The sequence below is a fragment of the Dreissena polymorpha genome, chromosome 9 (assembly GCF_020536995.1).
Source record: "Dreissena polymorpha isolate Duluth1 chromosome 9, UMN_Dpol_1.0, whole genome shotgun sequence".
NCBI classification, from domain to species: domain Eukaryota; kingdom Metazoa; phylum Mollusca; class Bivalvia; order Myida; family Dreissenidae; genus Dreissena; species Dreissena polymorpha.
In genome coordinates this window covers 1,879,047-1,906,440 of record NC_068363.1, presented here as the reverse complement: position 1 = coordinate 1,906,440, position 27,394 = coordinate 1,879,047, and the positions used below count along the sequence as shown (strand labels likewise).

Here is a 27,394-nt window from a genome sequence, read left to right as displayed (position 1 = left end):
GCTTCAATGAAAACTGAGGTAAGTGCTTTACAATTAAACTTACTGAGTACACGTCTCATATTCAATACTCTCAATGAATATATGTTTTAAGAAAAGGACAAGTGAACAGTGCTTCATATACCTATATTGACCGTTTATTGTCGCGTATAGAAGCAACTTATGTGTCGTTGTTGGCACTGTGTTCTTTACAGGTTGGTTAGAAAAGTGTGAATATTCTGTATATTCAATGGTTTTGTTCAAAAATCAAAATACAATCTTTTTTTATTTATTTGAGTCAAGCACATTCACTTCTCTTTTATTTTTCATTTAAATCAGAAAGAACAAACCATCAGGTGATTAATCAACAACACATTATTAACACCTTTGAATTAAATAGATTAAATTATGGCAAATTAAACATATAATAATTCTATGTAAGGTCATATAAATTAAATCTTTAGAAGTGTAACAGAGAATACCAAATACACAAATACTATAATTGCTTATTTGTTTATGATAATATACAATTAGTTACATTGTTTATTAACAGGAAAATGCAATCGATATATACTTTGTACAGTAATTATGGTGCAACAGACACTTCATATGAGTATCATTATGAAAACAAAAATGAAATGTATTCATTATTTTAAAGAAACGGTTTTTGATCGTTCATTCAACAATAGTTAATTAAATCTGGTAACAACAGAAATCTCGTTTTGTTGTGATTTAAACAGACATTAAATAATTAAGAATTGATACACGTAGGAAATGATATATTTGATAATGCTATATGAAATACATTCAAAATACCTATGACAATTTAAGCAAATGATGGTACATGTCAACAACACAAACATTAAAAGCAAAACAGATGCATACAAATAAACATTAAACACAGGAATGTATCATTCACATTTTCACAACACAACTAAACAAATTACATTTTAACCGAAATGTTAATATAATTAACATAATATAGTCTACAGTTGTCTGTTTCACAATTAATCACGCTATTATAAATAAGATGAACAAACTGTGTCATACATGTATTTTTTTTAATTTGAAAACATCCGTCACGGTCAGAAATTTGCTGTTGTTTAATTCACCAAAGTCAGTGTAAAGAATTTAGTTCAGCAAGATTGATGTAGACATTGTCGTTTACACAAGTTCATGGTGTTTTGAATCTTTCACAAAATGTCAACAATCCAATTCTAAAGAGCGAACTTATGTCATACACAAACGAAGAAACATGTGATGTTAGGGAGGATAATAATAACACTGTTCATTTATACATATACAAAGCTAAACTTTATAAGACGAAAACGTCATTTCTAAATAAACAACTATTTACTTCATGATCAACATAAACAGTTATTTAAACGAAATAACCGATGTGCAAGTTAACAACATCGAAACAGATGAGATAATGTTTTCCTCTGCATATCAAAACATATCATTAATTGAATCCATTTTTCTGTAATTTCATTTGATAAGTCAGGTCGTGAAAACATGCCATAGTAGTTATCGCGTACCTAATTATTAACTGATCGGATTATGAAAGCATTATCAGCAAACATATTATGCTTTTTAGGAAATGTTTTCCATTAAATGGTCGTTTTTTAACAGAATGGTATGTATTTAGCTATTGTAAACGTATATTGCATGCATTCCAAAAGAAAGTTGTAATCGTCGAAAAAACGACAAACTTCACATTTAATGAGTTATCAACAGATATAATTTTAATTTTATGATAGGCTTTTACAGGAAATAGTTTGTATATTGATATATTAATATTGCCATGTATCGTAAATTAATTACATTCACTAAAAATCTCACGTTCCATATACGACTAAACAAAGTATTCATCAACTAAAAAGTATTGTTTATTTACAATTATATTAAAAATTGCAATCAACAGAAAAAACAAGAGACAGAAAAAATGCAACTTAATAAAGGTAAAGGTCTTTTTTATTATAGTGTCACCCCTATTGAAAGGGCCAGTCAATCTGACTTATGAGACACTTTTTGCGTGTATACCATGTACCTCCCAACTCCTATCACTATGCCAGACGCCAGGCGGATAGAAGTCGGTAACCATTCATGTTTAACGCTCGCGGCTCACGAGCCGGCCTAATCGGAACAAGTCCCATGACAAACATCCATCCTTAGACAAACGCTCCCCATGGGGCTCGAACCTACGACCTCCCGATCCCAAGGCGGGCGCCTTATCCACTAGGCCACGGCGATCGGTATTAATAATGTATTAATATTTTATCATCAGAGTATATATTACACCAAGGGCTCAAAATCCGTACTTACGAACTGCCAAAAAATACTGATTATGAATAAAAATATTATCGATATCTACAAACAGTCCTCAGTTCATGTAACTGCTGATGATAATTTATAATTGTCACATATAGTTATTATAAATATATTGTAAACCTTAGATAAAACAATTTCAAACAAGTCTGTTCACAAAAGTAAGCAGCTTAAAGAATGATACTATAAGATAACTTCACATTTTAAATAGTATTTCTAACATGGTTTTATCCACATGCATCAAAATCTAGAAAAGCGCTAGATTTGTTTAAAAAAAAGTAAGTTTACTTTGTTGCACATGCATTTGCTTGTATTACATTTGTAATAAAATCTGTGACAGAAATGTTTGGCTGTGTACATTGAGGGTGACCTGTAAAACTTATTTTAGACAAGTTTATGTGGGAAAGGCAGCTCATTCTGCAGTCACATTCCAAAGTGTTATCGTAGAGATACGCAGAAATTGAATGGTACGAAAGGGACATCAGCGCACAAGGAACGGTCAACAGTTTGGTGTCAGATAAATCAATTTGATGCAAAACTGTGTTGCGAACAAAAGAAGACGCTGCCAAGTATTCCAACGGGTTGTGGTCAAAAAAAACATTTTCGAGATGTGAAAAAGTCATTAAGTCAGCGTTGCCGATGTCAACAATTTTGTTCCTGCTTAAGTATATTGTCTGAACATTTGGTGCTAAAGTTGATAGCGCAGATGGAAAATGAACCAGATTGTTGGAACTCAAAACCAGATTTTCTAGAGCCGGCATTGGAGTCAGTTCGCCGCTTATGTAATTTAGATTGTTGTCAGAAAAGTCAAGAATGCGAATAGCTGGAAATGTTTTGCCAATGTCAGGAAACACACCAAAGTGGTTGCTTTGCATGAATAAAAATATTAAGTTTCGTTGAGGTGTATGACATACATCAAAGAACTCTTTAGTTCTATCGGTGAATGAGTTTTTAGAAATATCTAAATGAGTCAATTCATTAATGTCGCATATGCCAACTGGAAATTCCTCTAAAGGTGAATTCGAAATTGCCAAAGTGCGAAGATGCATATTCGCCATGTAGTGAAAATCTGAAATCTTTATACTTGTTGAATTATATTTCGAGATGAACAATGAGTCAAGTCCGAAAATATAACGAAACCCACTAGGCCAGCGTTGAAACTGTTCCAAAGTTAACTTAAAGGTTGATAGTGTGTGCCCTAGTCTTGAGAGAATATTTATATCTAACACCTGTATTGGATTAAACATCAACGACAGTTCGGAAAGTCTATTTAAGCTTGTTATGGCCATTGGAATTGCATGTAAATTGTTGCTTTCAAGATCTAACCTGAAAATTTTATCTTCGAGCCCTTTAAAACAAGTATCTTCCATAACAGATATGTTATTATGAGAAATGACCATGTATAACATGCTATTGACATGACCTTGCAGTGAGCTGAATGCATTGTTCTTTAAAATGCTTATTGTGTTGTTTTTCAATAATATGAGGCTAATGTCAATCGGATGACCAGAAATGTTGAAAGCTGGAACCTCAGTCAATCCTTTTCCATCGCAGTCTATGCCATGTTGAGAACAAGAGCATACGTTGCCGGTCGAGCAAACATCATCTAGAAGAAAGCTGTAACCAACGCCTATCAGCCAATAGACCTTAAAATAAAGATATTTAATAGGTCATGCATTATCGTATACTATAAGCGATTACAAATTATGACGTGTGAGAGTCTAAACTTATATGTTGAAGCTAGCCGATGTATTTAATATGCATGCAGCAGATAAAAACAAATATATATGGTTGGCGTTTGATCGCTTGTCCAATTTATTAGTTTGATAGACGAACCTACATAAACGCGTTTATAATATAAATGCATAGACGTGCCCTTTTTTCAAAACATTGTATTAGAAGAGTGCAAAATATACACAACAGTATTTATTGTATAATTCACTGTATTTCAATGTTTCCAATTTCAGTATCAGCTAAAATAGATTTTTCTTCTTAAATGCAAATGATTGAATAGCCTAAAATATGCATTAATCAAGCACATTTTATAAAATTAAATCTTTATTAACAGTTACTGTTTCTAAAAGAAACAAAAATACACATACAAAAGGCAAATACAGCAACTTTATTTAAAGTATTTAAGATAAGCTACAAATTGAGTGTAAGCATTATACATATCCAAGCAGGGTAGTTGCATTTTGATAAAAAAGGAACTTGTAAACAGGATTTACGATTAACTTACTTAGCTATTTTTATTTTACATTAAATAACATTTGGTGCACTTACACTGTGAAATAATCCGTATTTAAAAAAAACAAACAACAACAACCGATTCATTATCGGTTATAAATTTGGTAATATATTAATTGCAATTCAAATATGGACTTTCTTTCTTTGTATTTCAGCACAATTTTCGAAAGCTAATGATTGTTTGTTGTTTGCATTTAAATAGTATACGTATACGTAATAGTGAACCAAACGGGTCTGCTAATTTGTATCAGAAGAAATGATGTGTTGTGTGTTAGTTTTTTTTTAATGATTTAGCTTTAAATCGAATGTAAGATGATCTTAATGAATCTTACAATTTAGTTCATCTAACGGAACAGATTGCGTAATATAGTAACGTCAGCCACAATTAATATATTTTGAGAATGTTTTTTATCCTTAATCGCAATGCTACATATTACGTCTTTCTTTAATTAATGTGATGGATGATCATTATTTCAAGAACTATTTTCGTTAAAATATTCGATAGTATTTATTAATACAAGTTGAATCCTCATAAAACAACATAAATCGTAAATTTGACACATGTAATAGTTTGCTTTAAAAACACTGGCTGTTGAGACTATTGGATTTATTAAACTTTAATAATATAAAAAAATATGTATACCAGAACTAGTATCCGGATTCCCATTTTTTATCGAACGCTGGAAAAAACAACAACATAACAATGTACATATAAAAATTATGATCATATTTATTACATTAATCCGAAAGTAGAAAAATTAATTAAATCATCTAATTGAAATATAGTTCTACGAAGTGGAAAACAATATACACACTAAAGGTAATTTGCTCTTTGATGATTTTACATGTTGCAGTAAACAAAAGTATCCCCAGTGACTATATTCCTTGGGCATTATTTAAACACGGTTTGCTACTCAAATATGTATTGTTTCATTATATGCAAGTATTGAAAAAATATTTGCAATAAAGGTTACTTCATGAAATTATTATATGATATTATATACTCACGAACTTAGTGTCCCTCAACGAACTGTCTACTTTTCTGTTCTGATCGTCTTTGACACGTCTAGTCCTATTGGAGATAAAGGACAGATAAAAAGAAAACGAACGAGCAAACGTTAATACAAGTTTCCATGGCATTTAACGCCTGCCGATATTATTCAAAGATAACGTTGGCTGACCGATTGCTTCATGTGTTATAATTGCATATGTTTACGTTTCGTATTGATGAGAAAACACAGATCAACTAATTCATTTGAAAATGATGGTATGTTCATTATCAAATCAAAATCTCTAGATGCTGTTTAATACTTGCCAAATCTACAGATGAATGTATGTGCGTAGATTTGTGTTTGACAAACAAGCCGATTTCCCTTTTCCTATGTAATAAAACTGCAACCACATGCAAAAACATTCAGGACAATTGATTTCTATTTCAATAATGGTCTTTTGAGTTGTTGATTTTTCATATTTAATTAACTCAAAATATGTAAATTAAATGGTTAAGTAAACCAAAGGAAAGCCTATATGGTCACATCAACTCAAACATAGTTTGGTTGCGAAGTAATTTGCTCCTGCTTGTATTTCATTTATTGTTTTTGTACTTTATGTAATTGCACTGCGGCTATATGTAAGTTCACAGGGAAGCTATTTAAAATGAGTATAACTATTTGAAGCTGTGCATTTAATGTTGCCTTACTTAATCAACCCAATAATAAACCATTCATGCGTTCACATTCGTATAACTGAACGAAACAATGCTGTATTTTGTACTATTGATATTTTAATTTACATGTACCCTTTTAGTCCGTAATGTCCACTGCGGAAGTTTTTGTGACATTTAATGTTACTGTCATATAAACAAATTAGTTTGCATTTAAAATAGTTGCAGATCGAATTAACAGCGAGTTCATTTATATTTACAACTAAATTTCGAAACGGACATCGTAATAGTCGAAATACGATTTGGATCCCGATAACTTGGATTACTTTTTCGGATGCTGCTTGTTTACAGCAAATTTTAAATATGTAGTCTGAAAACCTGTATGAAAACTTTGATGAAAGTGGTTCATCATTGTATTCATTACAATAAGCGAATTTCACACAATCGGTATTTAAATAATATTGGTAATTCCGTATAATATGTGTGATCTATGGCTGCTGAAACGTCGTGAGCATATAAATCACTTTTATTTCTGTTCAATTTTCGTTCATCCAACGCGTATTTAGTGTACTTGTTACAGAACAAATATTATTTTTGTAAAGAACAATTCAGACTAAAATGAAAAGTATTAGATTCTAAGGAGTGGTAACTTTAAAGTAAAATTTTGCCCTTTGATGTCATCATCCTGTCTGACCCAGACATTCTAGATTCACGTTCCATATTTAACACTCAATTGACCTAACAAAACGTCGTTATCAAATGTTTGCTCCTACACAACTCTGAAAACGTATGGGCCGCCAGGATCTTCTCAATATCTCCAATACACGTTGAATGATGTTCACGAATCTTTGTTTGTACTTTAAGTTTTTTTTAAGATATCGTATTATGGGGTGTCCCACAATCGAGCTTCTGTTCCGTTTCCGCCCAATGCCCCCTATTCCTTTTAATTTATATCGATAAACATGGTTCTGTTGAATATTCATTGGGACAACGCGCAGAACCTTTAGGGCTTACGGGCCAGCCCATGGTGAAGGTCGCCGTGTACAGTTAAGCTACACAATTAAGCCGCCTTAATTGTATCTTTTGTGTCCATCCCTTTTTCATAATACTTAAAAAAATGCAATTAGCTCATTTTCTTATTTAGATCATTGTCAGAATGCGAAATACATGCACATTCCAGGTACCTACAACACTACACGGGCTGTTTAAGTATTTAATATATACATGTATTCTGGTCTTAATTATATATACCATTTAACTAATTTTCTGTAAAATTGATACACATGTTGATAATATGAGGATTAGGCGGTCAGACAACCTCACGGTCACGTCACGTTACCACTTGCGGGACCAATTGGTCACGGCGAAAAGTAAGTCGTTTTAGACTAGATTGTTCTTTTTATTTACATATTGCCGATCCGCACTGAAACGTGATGTTTTCGGTGAGTCCTTAAATCAATGCTATTTTGATCCCATATTAGTTTTCAAAATCCTTATCAACGGTGGGAAGTCACACGGTCGTGCCATGTGTATATCAAACTAAATAATACAAGCTTGACGACAATTTAGAACATTCTATGACAAGCTAAGTTCGCGTTCTATATTCGCAACATCTTTGATCTCAGACAGCATTGCATTTAGCTCGAAAATTGAAAACATAAATTCGAGTATGTTATCAAGTACATTCGTTGTTTTCATTTTCAGAATGGTTGTAGAAACTATCAATAAGGTTAGATTATACTGCTTAAAACATATGTAAATCGACTTAAAAACAATAAACGGTTTGCAATTAAGATAAATCAATAAATCAAGATTAATTGTGCTAACATCAGCTAGAATTGTATTTATAACAGGTAAGCAGGGCCTTTAGCACAGGTCAAAACAACCTGATATTATATTTATTTTTTAAATATATAAATAGTTTGTACGTCGTTCCGCTATACAACAATACTCATGATCTGCTATTTGAACATTTGTTACATCCCAAATACGTAGTGACCTCATTAGCTGATACAAATACAATACTGCCGAAAATAAACTGTGCCATTGTCAGCTTAGACTAAAGATGAAGGTGTATCTAGATGCATAATTGTGAACGAATTCACAAAGTGAAATGCCGTAAAGAAGGGCCCTTTACCAGTAAGTAAAATTTCATCGTTGCACGGAACTAGATATTCTGTGCGTCCTCTATAAAAGCCACGTTTTACTAACGTTTCATATAGTAAGTTACGAATGACATATAAGTTACTTATTTGGTAGTTGTAGTTGGTACACTGAATAGTTAGAAATAAGAGATTGTCAATACTTAAGTTTTTTTAAATCGCAACAGCTAAGATATGCAAATAAAAGTTACAGAATTTGTATAGGTAGATTTTGAACAATGGCGTTGATCTAATCATCAAAATGAAACACAAAGTATGTATGGTCTTATTTTATAATGTTATATTTGTGTCCAACTTGATTGTATTCCTTTGACTATGAAGCCGATTGTGATACATTTGAATTTCAATAATTTATTAAAACGTGATACAAACGCAAGCGCTATTTGTCGCTCCAAGCAGAATAAGTATAACTTGGAACTGTGTTTCACGCTTTAAAACCATTGTAGCCTTAACAGTTTAAGCCTTTATGGTACGAATACAGATGTTTATCTCATGGTCTTTGTAAGCAACGTGTTCGAATCTCCAGGAATCTTCATTTCTAGCCCAGACGTTATGTATTTCAGCCTATAACAGAAAATTATAAGGCTATACATTAAAAACCGATATTACCGTGCCCTTTGTTTTACAAATTCACCATAATGTACGAAAAATACATTTTGACATGAAACTTCACATGAAATAATAACACATGAACGAAACATCCTCAGACATTGTACATTATAGCGCATAAATGTTATGGTGTGTTTAATATTTTTCCATATGAATGTAAATCAGTTGTTTGTTCTAGTTTCTTTTGGAACGTTTTCAACTTTTATTAAAATCGCAATTGGTTATACAAAATGTATATATTGTATTATTTGCAATTCAAAAGTAATAACCCGTATCAGTTATCTATAAAGCCGTGTATGTTCTTAATTCATACTTCACAAGTTATTAACATGATACATATGTATAACGGCATTAATTGTCTACTGTATTTATGCGAACTATATAGTATGCTACGTTGGTCTTTATTATTTAGAAGATTCTAAAACTTACTCGGTAATTGTTTTGAAGTTGATGCAATCTAAACAAAAGAATTATTTAACCAAAATAAAACATACCCAAAGTAAAGCTCATTGGGTCATTGTCGACCAGAACTGGCCTGAACTGGTCGGTTTCCCGATGGATACCTGGATTTATTTTCCAGACCAAATCAACTTTGCCATTGGCCAAAACAGGAAACAAGAGAAATGTGGGTTGTACCGTGTGCCAACGGGAAACCTCGACAGCTCATTTGCTTATGATCCGGTCAGATCATTACTATGGATGTGCATTATGCGAGGGATTACTTAAGTAGTAAGTGGCGAATGTCAGCCAACATGATTGAAAGGCTTCTCATGTTTGATCTAAGCATCGTACAGATGAAGGCTTACATTCTTACTAAAATCATTAGAAAAGAGTTATTGAGACCTGTTGTTGATGACCGTGTAAGCACTTTTCATATGAAAACCGCACTGTTGTTTACTATCGAAAAATATCCCGAGGACATATGGAAGGTTGATAATCTCGTCCAATGTGTGGTCTATTGTCTAAGTACACGTAGACGTTTCCTTAAATGTCGTCATTGTCCAAATTATATTTTTTCTGCAGTAAATGTGTTTACTGACAAGCTGAAGACATTTAAATTTGAAAAGTTGATAAATATTCTGTCAGGTATAATTAATTCTAATCTTAATTGCATCCAAACTTTGCGCATGGACAATATAGGGGAAAGATTGTCAGTTATTGAACGACAAAGAAAATATAGATTATCGTCAAGATCAGATAATCGCGCACTGATCATTTTCCTTGTGATGATGAGATTTGTAGCAATGACATTCAAGAGCGCATTTGTAATCCTTCAAAGCATTATACCAATCAAATCGTACGTGTGGTTGCTTATTAAGCATATTCTAATTATGTTAGACCATGAGCATGAATATAGTTTAGAATTCCAACATGTTTTGAGAACCGTATTCGGCACTTTAGCGTCCATAGATGCATCTGTGTGTATAGCAAACAAGAAGCATATCACAAAAGACATTATCAAAATGTACGAAATTTCTCTTAGTCCTTTTCATATCCAGAACTATTTATAGTACGCGGACATGCTTTTTTGCACGAACAAAAAGAAACAAGCGGAAGCTCTTCTTCAACAAGTTGAAAACATGATGAAGCCGGATCTTATTGAAGTATCAATTAAGAGAGTCCCATATGTGTTGAATTTTAATTTTGACAGGATAACAGAGGAGTATGCTCCAACTTACCAATTAGCAAAATATCTTTTAAAGTTGCTTCTTTGTGTGGAATTCACAAGAGAAGAAACACAATGCTTGCCTAATAACATTAAGTACGAGATGTACAGGACAATCACACATGACGATTATAAAGAACGAGGTTGTATCGAGGTGCTCTATATTTGGATGGAATTTGCTGTGATTGACGCGAAACCATTCTGGTATTACCTTCAATATCTATCTTCAGACGATGTTAAGAAGAAAACAAATGCGTTCAGAAAGCTAATCGAACACTGCCGTTCAAAACAAGACGTCGTCAACGAGTGTCATATTGAGACCACGTTGAATATTATTGGGCTTATTCTGGAGTCAGAACAACATAAATCAGTTGCATGGAATATGTACCACTTTTCTGCTACATTAGTCCCACGCAACAATGCCGCATATTGGCATCTTTTCCGTTTACTTGGTAACGTTGTGTATAGTAAATATCGCAGAAATGAACCGCTTAGTCCTTGCTCATAGTCATGATGCTCTACGAATATGTTTGCTAACGGAATATCAATAAATGCGTTTATACAATACTGATCAGTATTTTTGTGCGCAAGTACCATATGTCATGAGAAAAAAAGTAATGTCGAATAACTTTGCAATAACCTACAGTGATATCTTATAATTACAACCAATTTTACGCATTGTTAAATTTATTATTTTATTATTTGCGATATATGGCAAATACATTCCTACAATTTAGAAAATAAAATAGCGCGTCCACAGGAATCTTGTTGTATTTTAAGGTTCCCTGGACGTAATATCTCATTTCATGGGCTGCATCTATGTAAACACAAAATGCCAATGAACATTGCGTTCATAGCGTGATTGTCGTTGTTTATAAACATGTTCTTTGAATTTCGGGATTTAAATATTCAACAAGTTCTGAAAACATTCGTAACACAACCAAAAGCATTATAATGAAGTCTATGCTCGCTATGCCGTAAAGGTTAATATTCTATTTATTTGACTTATGATTTTATAAAAGACATAACAAATAGCAAACACAAATAGCAAACACAAATTCATATGTGAAAGACTGGAAAACTCAAAGATTTATACAGATATAACGTAATTGTCCATTTATCAATGTTTGAGTTATCTTTTAAAAAGAACAGGTTATTAATTTGTGTTGTAGTGTCACGTGGTGCCCATGTACATGCACAGAAATGATGCAAAGACTCGAGTTTTTTAATGAAATGATTATATATTTTTTAAAACATTAGATTTACATATACCAAAACCGATAGTATAATTTTAATAACAAAGAGCAAAGATCCTCCAAATCGAAAATAGAAACAGAGTAATATACATAACTACAGTGTATAAGTAATTAAGATGGTCGTATATTCTAATGCTATGCGAGGAGAACATACCATGTCGAAATTTTTAAATACATGCTTGTATTTGAACTCGGATTAAGTTTTAAAGATTTACAAAAAAAATTATTATTTTTTAAATACAATCGCATATTCATATTTAAAACACGAACACTACCAACACCAGTTTTTCTCAAGTTTGCGCTTGCAATTTCAGGAAGGTAAATTTACTAACTGAAAATCGCATTACTATTTAACGATTCAAATTATTTCGATACGCTAGTACACAATACATACTATGAGACTCTCATATGGGATGTAAGATGCAGTCGTATATACTGGTTTGTAATTTACGTTTTGGTTATCCATTCATATTTACAATTTCATTATGTATATAATCATTTCACATTTATAAGTAATCTGCGAATATTAAACAAAAGCATTTTATAAACAATGTAATAGTACGAAACGCGTTATGTAGAGCTTGCTTTATATAACTACTCATTTTTTTTACCGCGAACAAATCTTGCAATTTTTCTTTTGAATCAACTATTCAATATTGTCAATGTTTTTTGTCAATGTTTTTCAATTTACTAATGTTGTCCTTTAAGCAGAACATTCGGCTGCTCGGTGAATTCAAATTGGGAAACCTAAACTCTTGTTTACATACATATTGGATCCCTTTACAAATAGGCCTAATATTGCGGGTTGCACAGATAATTACAGGTAATGCGCGCTTTAAAGTAACTGTAGAACGCTGACATATTATAATCATATAGGTCGACTTGATTATATTGATTTTCTCAAAGAAGATATATAAGGCAATTTGAATATAGACCAAATCAGGTGTTTAAGCGAAAAGTTTTCATGAACATAACTATTTTGTATACCTTAAATTATAATAGATTGTCAATTATCACATTCAACAACACGCGCTTGTTCGATTGTGTTACAACTATTTGACATTTATTATTTTATACATAATAGGTAAACCATAAAGCTAATACTATTACAGGGTTATGGATTTAAAGTTAAATTTATGGACAATTTTACTTTAAATCGACTTAAATTTGTCAAACAAAAATAAATACGAAAAGAATAATTTCATCCAGACTTGAACACAGAAAAATGAATTAGAAAATGTGTTGGTATCGGTGTTTTAAAGGAAGTTTTTCACAGTTTTGCAAAATGACAATTTTAAAAAAGGTCATAGGCTCAACGAATAATGTATGCAACATATACAAACGACCAAGATAACACACCGGACAAGTTCAAGATAACACACCGGACAAGTTCAAGATAACACACCGGACAAGTTCAAGATAACACACCGGACAAGTTCAAGATAACACACCGGACAAGTTCAAGATAACACACCGGACAAGTTCAAGATAACACACCGGACAAGTTCAAGATAACACACCGGACAAGTTCAAGATAACACACCGGACAAGTTCAAGATAACACACCGGACAAGTTCAAGATAACACACCGGACAAGTTCAAGATAACACACCGGACAAGTTCAAGATAACACACCGGACAAGTTCAAGATAACACACCGGACAAGTTCAAGATAACACACCGGACAAGTTCAAGATAACACACCGGACAAGTTCAAGATAACACACCGGACAAGTTCAAGATAACACACCGGACAAGTTCAAGATAACACACCGGACAAGTTCAAGATAACACACGGACAAGTTCAAGATAACACACCGGACAAGTTCAAGATAACACACCGGACAAGTTCAAGATAACACACCGGACAAGTTCAAGCCCGACCTAACACACCGGACAAGTTCAAGATAACACACCGGACAAGTTCAAGATAACACACCGGACAAGTTCAAGATAACACACCGGACAAGTTCAAGATAACACACCGGACAAGTTCAAGATAACACACCGGACAAGTTCAAGATAACACACCGGACAAGTTCAAGATAACACACCGGACAAGTTCAAGATAACACACCGGACAAAGTTGGTAAATTAGTTATGATCAATCGAACTCGTAAACATGATAAAGCCTTTGTAACTCTTTTCGTAGATAATTTAGCATAAACTTGTTTTCAAACAAAGGATTGTAACTACACCAAACATATTGAAAGCCTTCCTTCGTGGTGTAATGGCAAATAGTGATCTTTTGCTATTAGATATCCCTGTTTCGATCCCCAGGGCCTTCACAAAATTTGATTGGGCCGTGCTCTGTGACATAGTGTTTTAATGCATGTGCGTGAAGTGTCGTCCCAGATTAGCCTGTGCAGTCCGCAGTCCGCACAGGCTAATCAGGGACGACACTTTCCACCTAAACTAGATTTTTGCTAAGAATAGACTTTCTTTAAACGGAAAATATCATAAAAGCAAAAGTGTCGTCTCTGATTAGTCTGTGCGGACTGCACGCACATGCATGAACCCCCTTATTCGCAGAGCACGGCTCAGTTTTATCTTGTTAAAATTATTGAACATTATTCCAAAATATTACAGTTTTGTTTGAAAAATAATTTACTGATAATTTTCCAAAAATTACGAAATTCTGTGAACGAATCTCTGCAATCCGTCCTTTGTAGCTATTCGGTTTAGTTTGCTTCATGTTAAGATGTCACCGTAAAACAAAAGTATATTGGACTTACGTACTACACACGTTTGATTCAAAACTGGAGTAAAATACGCATGCTTTAAAACAGCACCCTAAAACAATACAAATGATTTTGGCGATGCTGCTTCTGCGAAGCAGCTCGTCTAATTTATCATACCATGAACAAGTTCTTCACAATGGCGACCTATGTAAAAGACCGAGCCAGTCCGATTGAGGTAGCTCGATTTTTCTAATCGGATACCTCGCTGATAATCATTGTTATCATCTAAAAGGCTGCTCAACCTGATCTACAAAGATAATGTGAATTTTCTCTCACATGATGGTCATCAGTTATATTATATAAAAAACACACAGCAGTAGTAAACAGTTGGACAATAATTAATGAACGCATCTTTCATTTTCTATGACACATTGATTTTGACATGGCGTAGATTTAACTATGTGACTTGACTTTACCAGCACTCTTGTAACAAAGCTAAAGTTTGAATGTACCATTGAAGATAACCTAAATCCTGATTTGCTATTATAGAAGTGTTGAAGATTTTAAGGGTGTGACGAGTAAGCAAAAATGGGTCATTACCGAGAGGCCACAACTGATCTATAACTGTTTTAAACAAAGAAATTCAGTGCCTGATTTAGATTTCCTTACTTAGTTCAATAAAAACTAATTTCAGAAGCCTGGTAACAGTTTAACGATAATGTTACCAATGTGTCAGACCAGGGCCTTGATTTTGAAATCTAGGACATGCATGGTCAAGTCTTCATGAAATCAGGACAAAATATTGTATTTTAAGTCTTTAATTGACCTGGCTATAGTTCTGAGATTATTATAAGCTCAATCAGTATGTTTATATCATTATTTATGCTTTGTGTATTGTAAACATATACACAATCATGCAGTTACATGATAACAATAAATAATAACAAAGCCACCCATACTATTAAGGTCATTGACAAAGCCTATGGTAAAAATGTGAACACATTGAGTGTAATCGCCTTCTCGTGCTAGCAAAAACAACTCGTTGACAGGTTGTCATTTTTGACAGTTCTACTTTCACTTTTATTTTGTGATAACTATTAACAAATATGTGGCTGATAAACATATCGCCATTGCATATTTAATATATTTTCTGCACATTTCTTCAAAAAACTTACATCAATACACGATTGTCTTCGTAAATTTAAACATTCCTGACAGGCTACCGCTTTGTTTACATATTTCGCTTACATTTTGACGCGCATAGGTAGTACCGCATTACCGCTTCCGAAATATGTATTCATACTATTGCCTTCGAGATACTTATTCGATGTTTGACGGAAAGGGCAGAAAATGTGCGATTGTGGGTCAAGTTCCCCACAGGTACGACTTCCCCGTTCCCCCAATTTTTTCCGTACCCAAATTTTTTCGTATCCAATTTTTTTTCGTACCCAATTTTTTTTTGTTGCAATTTTTTTGTTCGTACCAATTTTTTTTGTACCAAAATTTTTGTTCGTACCCATTTTTTTGTACCCAATTTTTTTTTCGTACCCAACATTTTTTTGGCATAATTTTTTCGTAACCAAAATTGTTGTACCCAGATTTTTGTGTGTACCCAAATACACAATTGTTGTGATGTAGATAAACTTAAATTGATGCTTTTATATCCATCCTCTTCAAAAACATCGTCACACCAGTAATGTCAGTACTTTGATTTTACTAACTGTTTACAATAGAAATATATTTACGTAATATATATTTAAAACAACCATACCGTATAACTGAAATATATGATTATTCGTGGGACAGTAATGTATGTTTTAATTTCATTGGATGACTGATCAGCGAATTTAATACAGGCACATCGGAAAATGACCGAAACAAATCCCCCATTTTCTTTATAAAATCAGAAATCCACGAATGAACGTGTCCATGAAAAAAGTCATTTTTTGAAAACATCGACAATTCATGTCGACGAATATAAATGGGTCGTGCTCTGTTAAAAGGGGGTTTAATTCATGTGCGTAAATTGTCGTCTAAGATTAGCCTGTGCAGTCCGCACGGATGAGCATGTGCAGGCCGCACATGCTAATCAGGGACGACACTTTCCGCCTTAACTTGGTCTTTGATAAGAAGAGTCTCTGTTGAAACGAAAAATATCATATAAGCACAGGCTAAACTGGGAAGACACTTTACGCACATGCATAAAAACCCCTATATACTATCAAATAAAACATGTAAGTACCTGTCTTAACACACAATACATGAATGTGCATGTATTTATATGGCCGATTGATATATTGAGAAATCAACGTCCTGAAGAAGTGTTTTTGTTGTATACAGATACACGTGTTTAATCTTACTGTTTGTTTTCGTTATTTGCTGACGCTGCCGGGTTTTCCAATTTATTTTTGCGCATTTAATGGAACATTTGAATACCCAAATTAGTCAAATAAGGGTCAAATATTTTACGATTAAAGTGCTCTATAAATGATTAAAGATAACCTATAACAATGCTCTCTCACAAAGGAGCGCGATCATGCTTAAACAAATCAACTACATTTCAGTTTATTTCCTCTAAAAGTGCTGCAATATGGACATTACGATTTATGTTGGATATATATGGCGCGCATATACAAATCATCGCTCTTCGTCCGTTCATTGATTATCCTTGTCTTTAACATAGCAGTAGGGTAAGTATTGATGAGCTGATATTTTAGTTTCGGTAAGTATATTGGTGATCTATCCATATCACGTTACTGGGATATAACTTAAACGTTCCTTCTTTTCTACATTGCCGAAAAAATCTTGCAAACTTTAAGACCAACATTTGACGGTATATGGCGTGCATGAACCAGTCTCTTTTATTAAGGGTCGACAGAACTTCGTTATGCATAGAGCTTTATCAAGTTTAATACAGCACAACTGTTCAACAACTTAAGACGATGTGTCGCGAACAAGTCTAAAGTCCTCGAGTTAAAGGACAGACTTGAAGTTCAAATGTTTGTTAGTATTTATTTATATTTAACATTATGAATAGTTATTGTCCGGGTAGAACTTATTGATCACTAAGGAATTCCCACATAACTTCGCTTAATGTTTACGATTTTTAGTCATTGTGTTCACCACAGGTTCTATGTCAATGGTTAAATTGAAATTCAAATGCTAATTATAGTGAACATATTAGGCTATTTTATGAATAGCACACAACTGTCTAATGTAAGCGGGTCAATTCAAAATAACTTAGTTTCAACAATTTAAAGACACCGTACGCTCATATAGAATTTCTCGATGAATTATTTAAAATAAACACATCAAACGAGTATATTGTGTTTTATCGATTTAATTTATCAAGCATTATAGTATATGTAAATCATGTCAATTTATTTATTTTACACAGACATAAACTTGTTTATACATTATTTAATTAGCCTCAAATCTATAATATAAAAATATCAATAATAAGGCACCAACTCGTTAAAATTTACTATACAGAACAACCTCCCTCTCTCAATGACACTGATTGATATGACTGTAATACATATATTAATTAACAAAGTTAACGTATAGTTTAAAATTTAACTCGTTTGTTTCGGGAATACATGCACACATTCACGATATGAAAACTGTGAGGGACAAATTTACTTACGCAATCATGAATGTGTATCGCATAGATAAATTGTGTACTATAAATATGGATCCAATCTATGTTAAATTGCAAATATGAATATCAAGTGCAGCACGACCTGGACAGTTATGCAATCAGTACAGAACATGATAGGAGTTCACTATCAGCGAAGTTCTCTATAAAATAGTATACATGACGTGCGAATCGAGCGTTATCACTTCACGAGAGCTCTCAAAGTCATATCCAGTAACTATTTGTCGGAGCAGAACAACTTAATGACAAGCATTTAACAAACGTTCGACCTCTGTTGAAATGACTGTTAGTCTTAGAACAAAAACTCTTCTTCATGACTATACCAAATGGCTATGCATAATAAATAATATGGTTACCAAGTTGATTTAACATATCTTATCTACAATTTGAGATAATTAAGTTTGCGTTCAGACAGAAGAAGGGTTCAACAGAGAAAGCGATTTAAAGAAGATTTTTGTTTTAATTTAGCCAAATGTGTACACCGACTGTAACGTTCCTTTTTGTGAATTATTGCACTTTAAAATTAGTTTATATTTAGTAACGGTGAAACAAAACGGTGTGTATAATCCGCAAATTGTTATTGTAAAGGCCCGGTCACACCGCCAGAACTTTGCTTGAGCGTTCCTGTAGCGGTGAAAAACAATCATCACCGCTCGCCACCGTTCGCGACCGTTAAACAGAAGTTGGCCACCGTTAAGGCAACGCCGTATACGCACGGTCACCGCTGATGGTTCCTCCTACCGCTCAGAAAGTTTTGATCTGCACAAAATATTGCGAGCGGTGAGGAGCGGGCAATTTTCCGCTCTGACAAAGTTCACCACCGTTCTACCAACGCAAGTCAAAGTTTGGCACCGCTAGACGCAAGTTCGTGAACGTTTGGGTCCGCAAGGCCAACGCAGAAATCTTGAATGCTGGACAACCGCTGCTTCGCAAGCTTTGCCCGGGCGGTGATTAAACGTTGCACAAACTTTGGTGGAGCGGTTGTAAGCGTTTTTCAAACGGACACGGGATAGCTGGAACGGTGTCGGGCGTTGAAGTAGCGATCCATTGTAGTGATGAACTTTGGTTTGGCGTTGGTATTGAGGTGTTGGAGCGGGACCAGAATTTGGCTATATATACGGGGAGAAATGAGTCAGGAGTCCATTTAGAATCGAGCTACCGTTGAGTGCAGACCTTACTTTCATTTGCTCAGTTACAGTAAAAGTGTTCTACCATGGATGATGTGAGACTTGTTGCGATTGGTGCACTAGTCCAGCAGCAGAATCAGAACCTCCTCAGATTGCAACAAGTTGTTGACAGACGGAAAAGAGAGAGAAGAAGGAGAGACAGAGTTGTGTGGGTCAGAAAGTGGATACTGAGAAGGCCTGAACATGGACTGTATAACAAGCTGATGGTGGAGCTGAGGAATGAGGATCCACGAGCCTTCCATCACTTTAGGAGGATGCCACCAGCAATGTTTGATGAAGTTGTACAGAGGCTGACCCCCCGACTGACCAAACAAGACACCAATTACCGACCGAGCTTGGAACCTGGTCTCAAATTGGCAATCACCCTACGGCACCTGGCCTCTGGTAACACCTACAGAAACATGCAATACGCCTGGAGGGTTCCCCACAACACCACCAGGTTGGTAGTTAGAGAAGTGGTAAAGGTCATCATTGAGGAGTACACAGATGAATTTTTGTTTTGCTCAACAACTGAACAAGGATGGAGAGACCTGGCTGACCAATGGTACCAGAGATGGAAGTTTCCTCACACAGGTGGTGCCATTGATGGCAAGCACGTGGCCTGTAAAGCTCCTCCCAACTCTGACTCAGAGTTCTACAGAATGCTGCCTCTTCATCTCCAGCTTTCCACTTCTTTTGTCTACTTGGCATGATGAACTTCAACTATTGACTTCTATCAAAAATTATCAGAACGTCTATCAAAGCGATCCGTTTAGTTCCGTAGTCAGAAGCGGTTTGCCGCTATACCAACGTTAAACTCCCGCCGAGCCGACGCGCGCATGCGAAGAACGCCGCTCTATCAACGCGCGCGTCACCGCTAAACCAAAGCTCGCTACCGCTCGATACCGTTAAACCAACTCTAAACCAACGCTGGCTTCAGCGGTGCACCGCTTTGGCAACGCCCGTGTTGCCGATTTTTTCCCCATTTTGTGCGCGGTGACGAGCGTTGCCGAAATTCGGCCCCTCTTAATACCGTTCAAGGAACACTCCAGCAAAGTTCTGGCGGTGTGACCGGGCCTTAAGTATATCAAGTTTCATACAACTAGTATCACTTTGTGTAGAAATTTCGAATAGACGAACAGACATGGCGTACACATGTTCCCTAATGGTGAAAACGGTATTCAATAAAAAGCAATCAACCGATCTATGCAGAAGTGCATAACAATTAATCGAACGGACAAAATTCCAATATATCGATCGTGTAAACAACGAAATTCAATAAACTCTTTTAGGTGAAATTCTTCTTTACATTTGCTGGTCTTTTTATTTAAGGCATGTGCTTAATTTCCTAAATAATACATGCGTATTTTTTGAAATCGTAGAATAATTCAGCGATTATACACGTTATCTGATTTACAACACATTTGGCTGTTAAGAACAACAAAGCATATATTTCGTAAAGGCTATTAATGACCGAAATTTACAAGAATTCCATCGATGTTTGCATCGCTTTTGACAAGTTATATCACTTCACTTAACTTATCAATTTGCGTAAGAGTTTTTTACGTCATTTGACGCCATGTACGCTCATATGGCTTTTATTTGAACACAACCTGTTGTGATTGAGTAAACTAACAGTATGAGTATGTGTTGCTTAACGGATACGTGTTCAGCCAATAACAACGGAAGGTGCCATTTTCCTAAAAAATATGTATTTCATGGGAACAAATTTTAGGCATTTATCGGAATATTGTTTAACAATCACACATTTTAGTTTTCAAAAACGTTATGTGGTGCTATATATAGTTGTTACCTTACGTTAAAAGTAATACACAGAAGAGTTTACTTAATTGACTTTCCAATGTCGCATTTATAATAGCGAAAGATGAGGATGTATAATAGCATAATTTACAATCGTAGAAAATTGCTCAGACTGGTTGACAATTATACAGCTTTCCATTCTGCATCGATGATGTTCAATTCATAAATATTTTGAAATAAGAAAACTACATTACTGGTATATTGTCCTTTAATGACGACTTTATTTAACATTTATGTCAAGTCAGTATTGCGATTATAATTCATTATTCAATGCATGTTTTGTTTAAATGCTACACGTATAACAGTTAAATAAAAAATAAGCAAAAAATGCACATATTTGAACTCTTTCCGCAAGTGCGTGTATACATATTAATACACATCAATGAACGGTAGACTTTAATAATATGAAATGCAAAAATGAAATTTGAGAGCAACTATAATGCCCTTATGACCATCACAGCAAAATGTCAATTACAAACACAAACAGATTGTTTAACGGACCTATTAGACCGCTGTAGTCGCTACTAGTTTACATAAGTAACGGTCGTTTTAAATTCCATACGATTGTTTTTGTTCATAAACTTGATTACAAATTCGTTATCATCAACTGCACGTGTTTCAGCTTGCTCGGCCATCCACCTTCCGGTGGTTCTATGTCAATCTTCGCTACAAGCTGGGCCTGATTGTCCTCGTTTGGTAAGCAGTATTTAGGATCGGTTAGCGACGACCGCCATAGCGACATATGGCGATTTTTTTTTTCAAATCTTAGTCTCGTATTGTGATTTCGCCTTCTACCGCAAAGGACTCATTATGATGCATGGTCTGTCCCTTCTCGATCAATTTACAAAACAATTTGTCGCACTGCTTCACATTATTGTGGATTATGCAAAGGGATTGGTCGTGCTTTGTTAAATCAAATGGTCGTATTTGATAAAATCCGTACGTATACGGCGCTTTTCTTGTAATATTGCCTCTCGGCGTACATCCTAATATGACAGCACCTTTCACCACAGACAATCTACCTTCGTCTGCACAGATGACTTGTAATTCCCCCTCAAATTCCTTCCTTATACATTCTTGTATGTAAGGCGATTCTAAAAGCCCTCCAGCCAACATAATGGACTGAATAGGCTTGCCTTTTTTGTGATTCTTCAATAATTTTTTTTCATGTTTTTAATTATAGCCGACCGTGACTTTTCAAAGAACTCTTTCATCGCCCGATTGGAAAAATACATGTGGGTATTGTTTTCATGCAGACGGACTTTGTTTCCATATAAAGATATGTCAAGCATTTCGATTGCTATTTCTTTCTCCTTTTGTTGATACTCGTGTATAAGACTACCTACATCTATGACGACCTCATCAGTGCTGTTCGAAAACGTAGTTTTTTTTTAGTTTTCAAAATCTCCCCTAAGTTCAAAGAACTTCAATCGATTGTCGGTTTTAAACATTTCGAAAACCTCTCCTCCGAATAGTTTAACAAGAAATTAAAGAACTCTTGGTCAATGACAGTCCCACCTCCGTAATCGCCACATGGCCTGCATAATTTAGTTACTCTTCCTTTATCAAGAATCTCGTGGGCACAAATATCAATTGTCCCTCCCCCAAGATCAGCAATGATGTACCGTTGACCTTTCTCCAATCGAACGCACGAATGGCCTTTGATAGCTATTTTTTAACTTTTCACAAAAGCCGATGCTGCTTCGGGCTCTAGCACAAGTCTGGTATTTTCAGGAATGAATCCTGCACCCTCGGCAGCTTGTCGCATAAAGTTCCTGGAAAAATCACTCAAAATGCCAGGCACAGTTATAATCCACTGGACCTTTTGATCCAGCATGGGTTTATTAAAAAACTTCCTAGTTTTTATGTCTTGTAATATTTGTCTCTTCATATGTGCCAGCACGATTTTAAAGACTTCTAAAGCGTCCATATCGTTTCCTTGTATGTCAGATATAGTAATATTCACATCTCTTGATTCCGTTTTATATAGCAACATTTTAAAATGTTTATAGTAAAAATGAGATATCTGCTCTTTGGACGACATTTTGTCATAAGCATCAACTGCCTTCTTATCGAATGCACGTAACGTCTTGTCTGGATTCAGAAGAACGCACGTTGGAACGCGTACTTTAGTTTGGTTAAAGGCGCTGTAAATTGTGTCGTCGGAAGCAAACTTGAAGGCGTAACCTGTATTCGTCGTCCCAAAATATATGGCGGCGACTACAGCAGGTTCTTTTGTGGATTTACCCCCCATATTGATATAATATATTATTTGCTTTTTAACGCACCTTTTCTAGTGTGTATAAATCTTTATATAAATATACCTAAGGTATACCTTAATGTTTACAACTAAGTGTACGTAACTTCCAACTGTCCATCTGTATTATACATGACGCAATTTCGGTATCTAATCATGTTCGAGAAACAATTATTGTATTTAAATGATCCTTTCTAAGTCTGTGTACGATTTCTTTTGCTATTCATCGATTTAATGTCACTTACGCTTTATCTAAAAGAGTATTTTTTAATGAATGCAGTCCTAAAGCAAATAAAAAGTGAATGTAACTTACACCTAATATGTAATAGTATGTTATGATGAGTTTAATTCGTACAACTGCTTTAAAATTCTTGCTCAATGTATAGCTTAATTCACTTCATGTATCCTATTCAATAAAATCACATACGATATGCGAATTCCTGTGCACAACGACATTATTGTCACAGTACTTAGTCTGTTGTTATGTTAGATCATAATTAATACAGACACTTTCGATTTCGATTTCACAACTCGGACATAAAAATATGATAACACAGCCTTGAACCTCGATCTCGATTAACACAAATCAACGGGTATAAACGTGATTATATTTATCTGTCCTAAGGGAGACAAACATAACGCTAACTTCGATCTTACTTTATCAGAGTTGACACTCTGAAAGTTAAAGTGTGTGCTTTCGAAATACTTTGTTTAATCAATGATGTTATTTGAACCAAGTCGACACTTATGTTTTGTGCCGGACTTGTTTTGGGAATTTCCTAATTGTTGCTGCATTCGGCAATATTATCTAAATTTTCGCCAAATGAACTATTAGATTAACTTTAAAAGGAGTGCACAATTGGTATTTGAACGACTCATGAAATTACAATGTTTCACTTTATTGGACAATAACTAGCCGCAACAATGCGATAAAATGTGACACTATTACGTGCCCTTATGTTTTGACAATAATAGTGGAAACAAAGCAAACTTTGGCAAAACCGAATCAAAAACACACATCAGATTGAATACAATCGAATAATCTTTCATTAAGGAGACAATTATAACATACATTTTATACTAACTTTATAAGAGTTGACAATATCAAAATACAAAAAAATTATATGTGTTAAATTTCAACTTGTGACACAGCTAACGTTGTATTTCAAAAGCACTGTAGTATAAGTGTGTAAGTATTGTTTCGACATAGCTGACAAAAAAATCATCGTTCAATGATCTTTTATGCGATAATTGATTCAAAAAGTATTTTGAAGGCCCGATGATAGAAATCGGCAATAATCCTACATTTAGCTGTGCAGACTATTAATATTTAAAAAAAATACAAAATTACTTGGGAATAATATAAGCGTTCAATAAGCAGAAAAAGTAAATTTATAAATACATGTAAAAGATTATCATTGCATGGACATAAAAAACGCAAAACGAAATAACAACAAAATATTCACATATGTACATACAGTTTTAATTTCATTCAAACATTACTATTCTTCAGTGCACTGAAGAAAGAAGAATGTCTCCAGAGTCCGGACAACTCTGACGTGTGGCCAATTCAATAATGCTCTTCCATTTCTAACACCATAAAACTGTTCCCATGAAGTGAAGATGTGTGATGTTGCACATGACATTACATGTGATGTGAACAGGTTGCCAATACAGCACCTTTCTTCATCACGAATAAATTCAACTTCAGAGCCACAGTCTTCAGGTTTGATTGAAACGCCAATATGATTTGTTTGTAATTAAGAATATATTTTAGGGGAGCGGTTTGAGTTGTTGTTCTTTTTGCATGATTGCTAAGACCTTGATTGCTAATTTGCTTATGCATTTGATTTGTAATTTATATCCTTACCTGCAAGAATTTAAAATTTTCTTCTTACTGACATGTTCCTGTATTTGCGCGATGATTATCTGAGATATTAACTCTATGATTCTATATTCTCAAATCTTTTCTATAAAGAAGGAATGTAGTTGACAATTGTTAATAGTTTTATTTGATCGTTCGTCAAAAAGTTGTAATTCTGTTACTCTTGTATCTTCAATGCAATTGAGTAATTAAATAGTAATGAAATTGAATGCGTTTTAATTCCCTTTTATTATTGTTTAATTTGAGTTACAATGCTATGACGTTAAATTTTATTTACACTTAAATGTATTATGAATATTGCTGGGCCAAGTGTGAGGTTTAGCGCTCTATAACCAGGTTTAAACCCCCAATGCTTTGCATTGACCGCTCCAAGGCGGTGACCCCAGCTTTATTCATATTTTGTGTTTATGTTGGTTTGTATTGTGCTGTTTTGTACTGTTTTGGCAATCGGTCACTTGCCTTAAATAAAGGACCAACTAATTGTTTTTAATGAAAATTCAATACTGCTCCAGCAGCTGGAGTTTCACTTCTTTATAATGTATTGATCAATTCTGTTTGTTTTGCATGCATGTCCTATAATCGGTCCATTGTGTATACCAACACATATAGTTGTATACAATTGAGTAGGAACGAAATCCGGCTTTAGTAAGATTCCATCGATGAGAGGGTAAATGCCAACTCGATTGAATCCTGTCCAGAGATAGCCTGGTATCAAAGCCTTATTATACACTTTGCAAGAGAGTCCATACAATGTGTACCTGTTAATTCCAGCAGCGGCTTGGTGCATTATTGTGTGGCATGCATTCTTATACATACGCTGGTAAGGTCCCTAAAATGAAAGAAGTATAAACAGCACAATGTTGTAAGCTTTTGCACGGTAAACTTGACCCACTTATATATGTGAGCGTTGTCCATCTAGAATCAAGAGATGCGTCCCATCACCGCGACTAGGTATGTATTTACTTAAAAGGCTATTCAATAAGTCCCCGAATATCGACGCATTTTACCAACCGTTTTTTCAGTAGCCGTACCAGATGACCAACCAACCAGTAACTCGGGGATGAGTTTTCCGGGGAAAAAATGATGTTAAAGCCTGCTCCCAAGTACTTCAATAACCCATAAGGTCTCTGCAGGCGGAGACTGATAAGCTCTGGACATAATACTAAGTGGCTTGTGTTGAACTCTCAATTCTGTTTATCAATAAGGTTGTGGCTTTTAGGCACGACTTAAGATTACTAAAATAATCCATAAGCAAAGACTCTTGCGGCATTTTGGCTCGGGCCAAACCCTTATCGTTTTAATTGTTTCAATATTAATCGTTTTACCCGTACTGCAGGTATTCGTATAAAAAAAATAATTTACCCACTGTCATAAATTACATGTAATGGAGGGTTTACAGGAATCAACGCTGGTTGTATGTCTGTCTATGTGTCCGTCATTCCGTAAATCCGTTTGTTTCTCTGAATGTCCGAAGAAAACAAACTTGAATAAGGTGTCAACCTACATTTTACATCCTAGAAACACTGACACTTTTAAGCATTGTTTCTGTTTCGACATTGTGAAAGTGCGATTTTTATCATCATACAAATGTATACATAATAACAAACACAAATGTTTTTCCGCTTTTTAAAATCGACTTTTCATCGAAACATTTAAGCTGAACCATTCCTCTATTCGTTGAAATCTGCAATATCTTCACCTACATTTTCTTAAATAGAGAATTGTTTTTATATCAGCTTTTAAGACAATGGCAAATATTCTGTTTATCTTTTCATAAGACTAAGAATTGTCTAGTGAATACAGACTCAAGTTTCATAATACTGACCTGAACTAGAAAAAATATAATGAAGGTTTTAATGCAACCAATCATATCTCTACCTGACACGCATACCAATCTTGTAACTGCATTTGGGACCAGTTGGGATAAGGTCAAGGTAACTATTTCTTAAACATATATTGCTTTATATTGCGGCATGCGGACTCGGGGAGTTTTCTTCGTAACTAGTATAAACAACTCTA

At 34.5% G+C, this 27,394-nt stretch overlaps 1 protein-coding gene across 1 annotated transcript in view; it reads right to left on the bottom strand.

The window, feature by feature from the left end:
* Positions 1 to 118: 118 nt before the first annotated feature.
* LOC127844977 (leucine-rich repeat-containing protein 15-like) overlaps positions 119 to 27,394 on the bottom strand; it is a 30,963-nt gene continuing 3,687 nt past the window's right edge. The window contains exons 3-6 of the mRNA XM_052375578.1: positions 26,134 to 26,204; positions 5,560 to 5,623; positions 5,195 to 5,231; positions 119 to 3,950 (exon numbers count right to left, since the gene is read on the bottom strand). Of these exons, the coding sequence (XP_052231538.1) occupies positions 2,589 to 3,950; positions 5,195 to 5,218 (1,386 nt within the window). The 5' untranslated portion in view covers positions 5,219 to 5,231; positions 5,560 to 5,623; positions 26,134 to 26,204 and the 3' untranslated portion in view covers positions 119 to 2,588. The remainder of the gene's footprint in view (positions 3,951 to 5,194; positions 5,232 to 5,559; positions 5,624 to 26,133; positions 26,205 to 27,394) is intronic.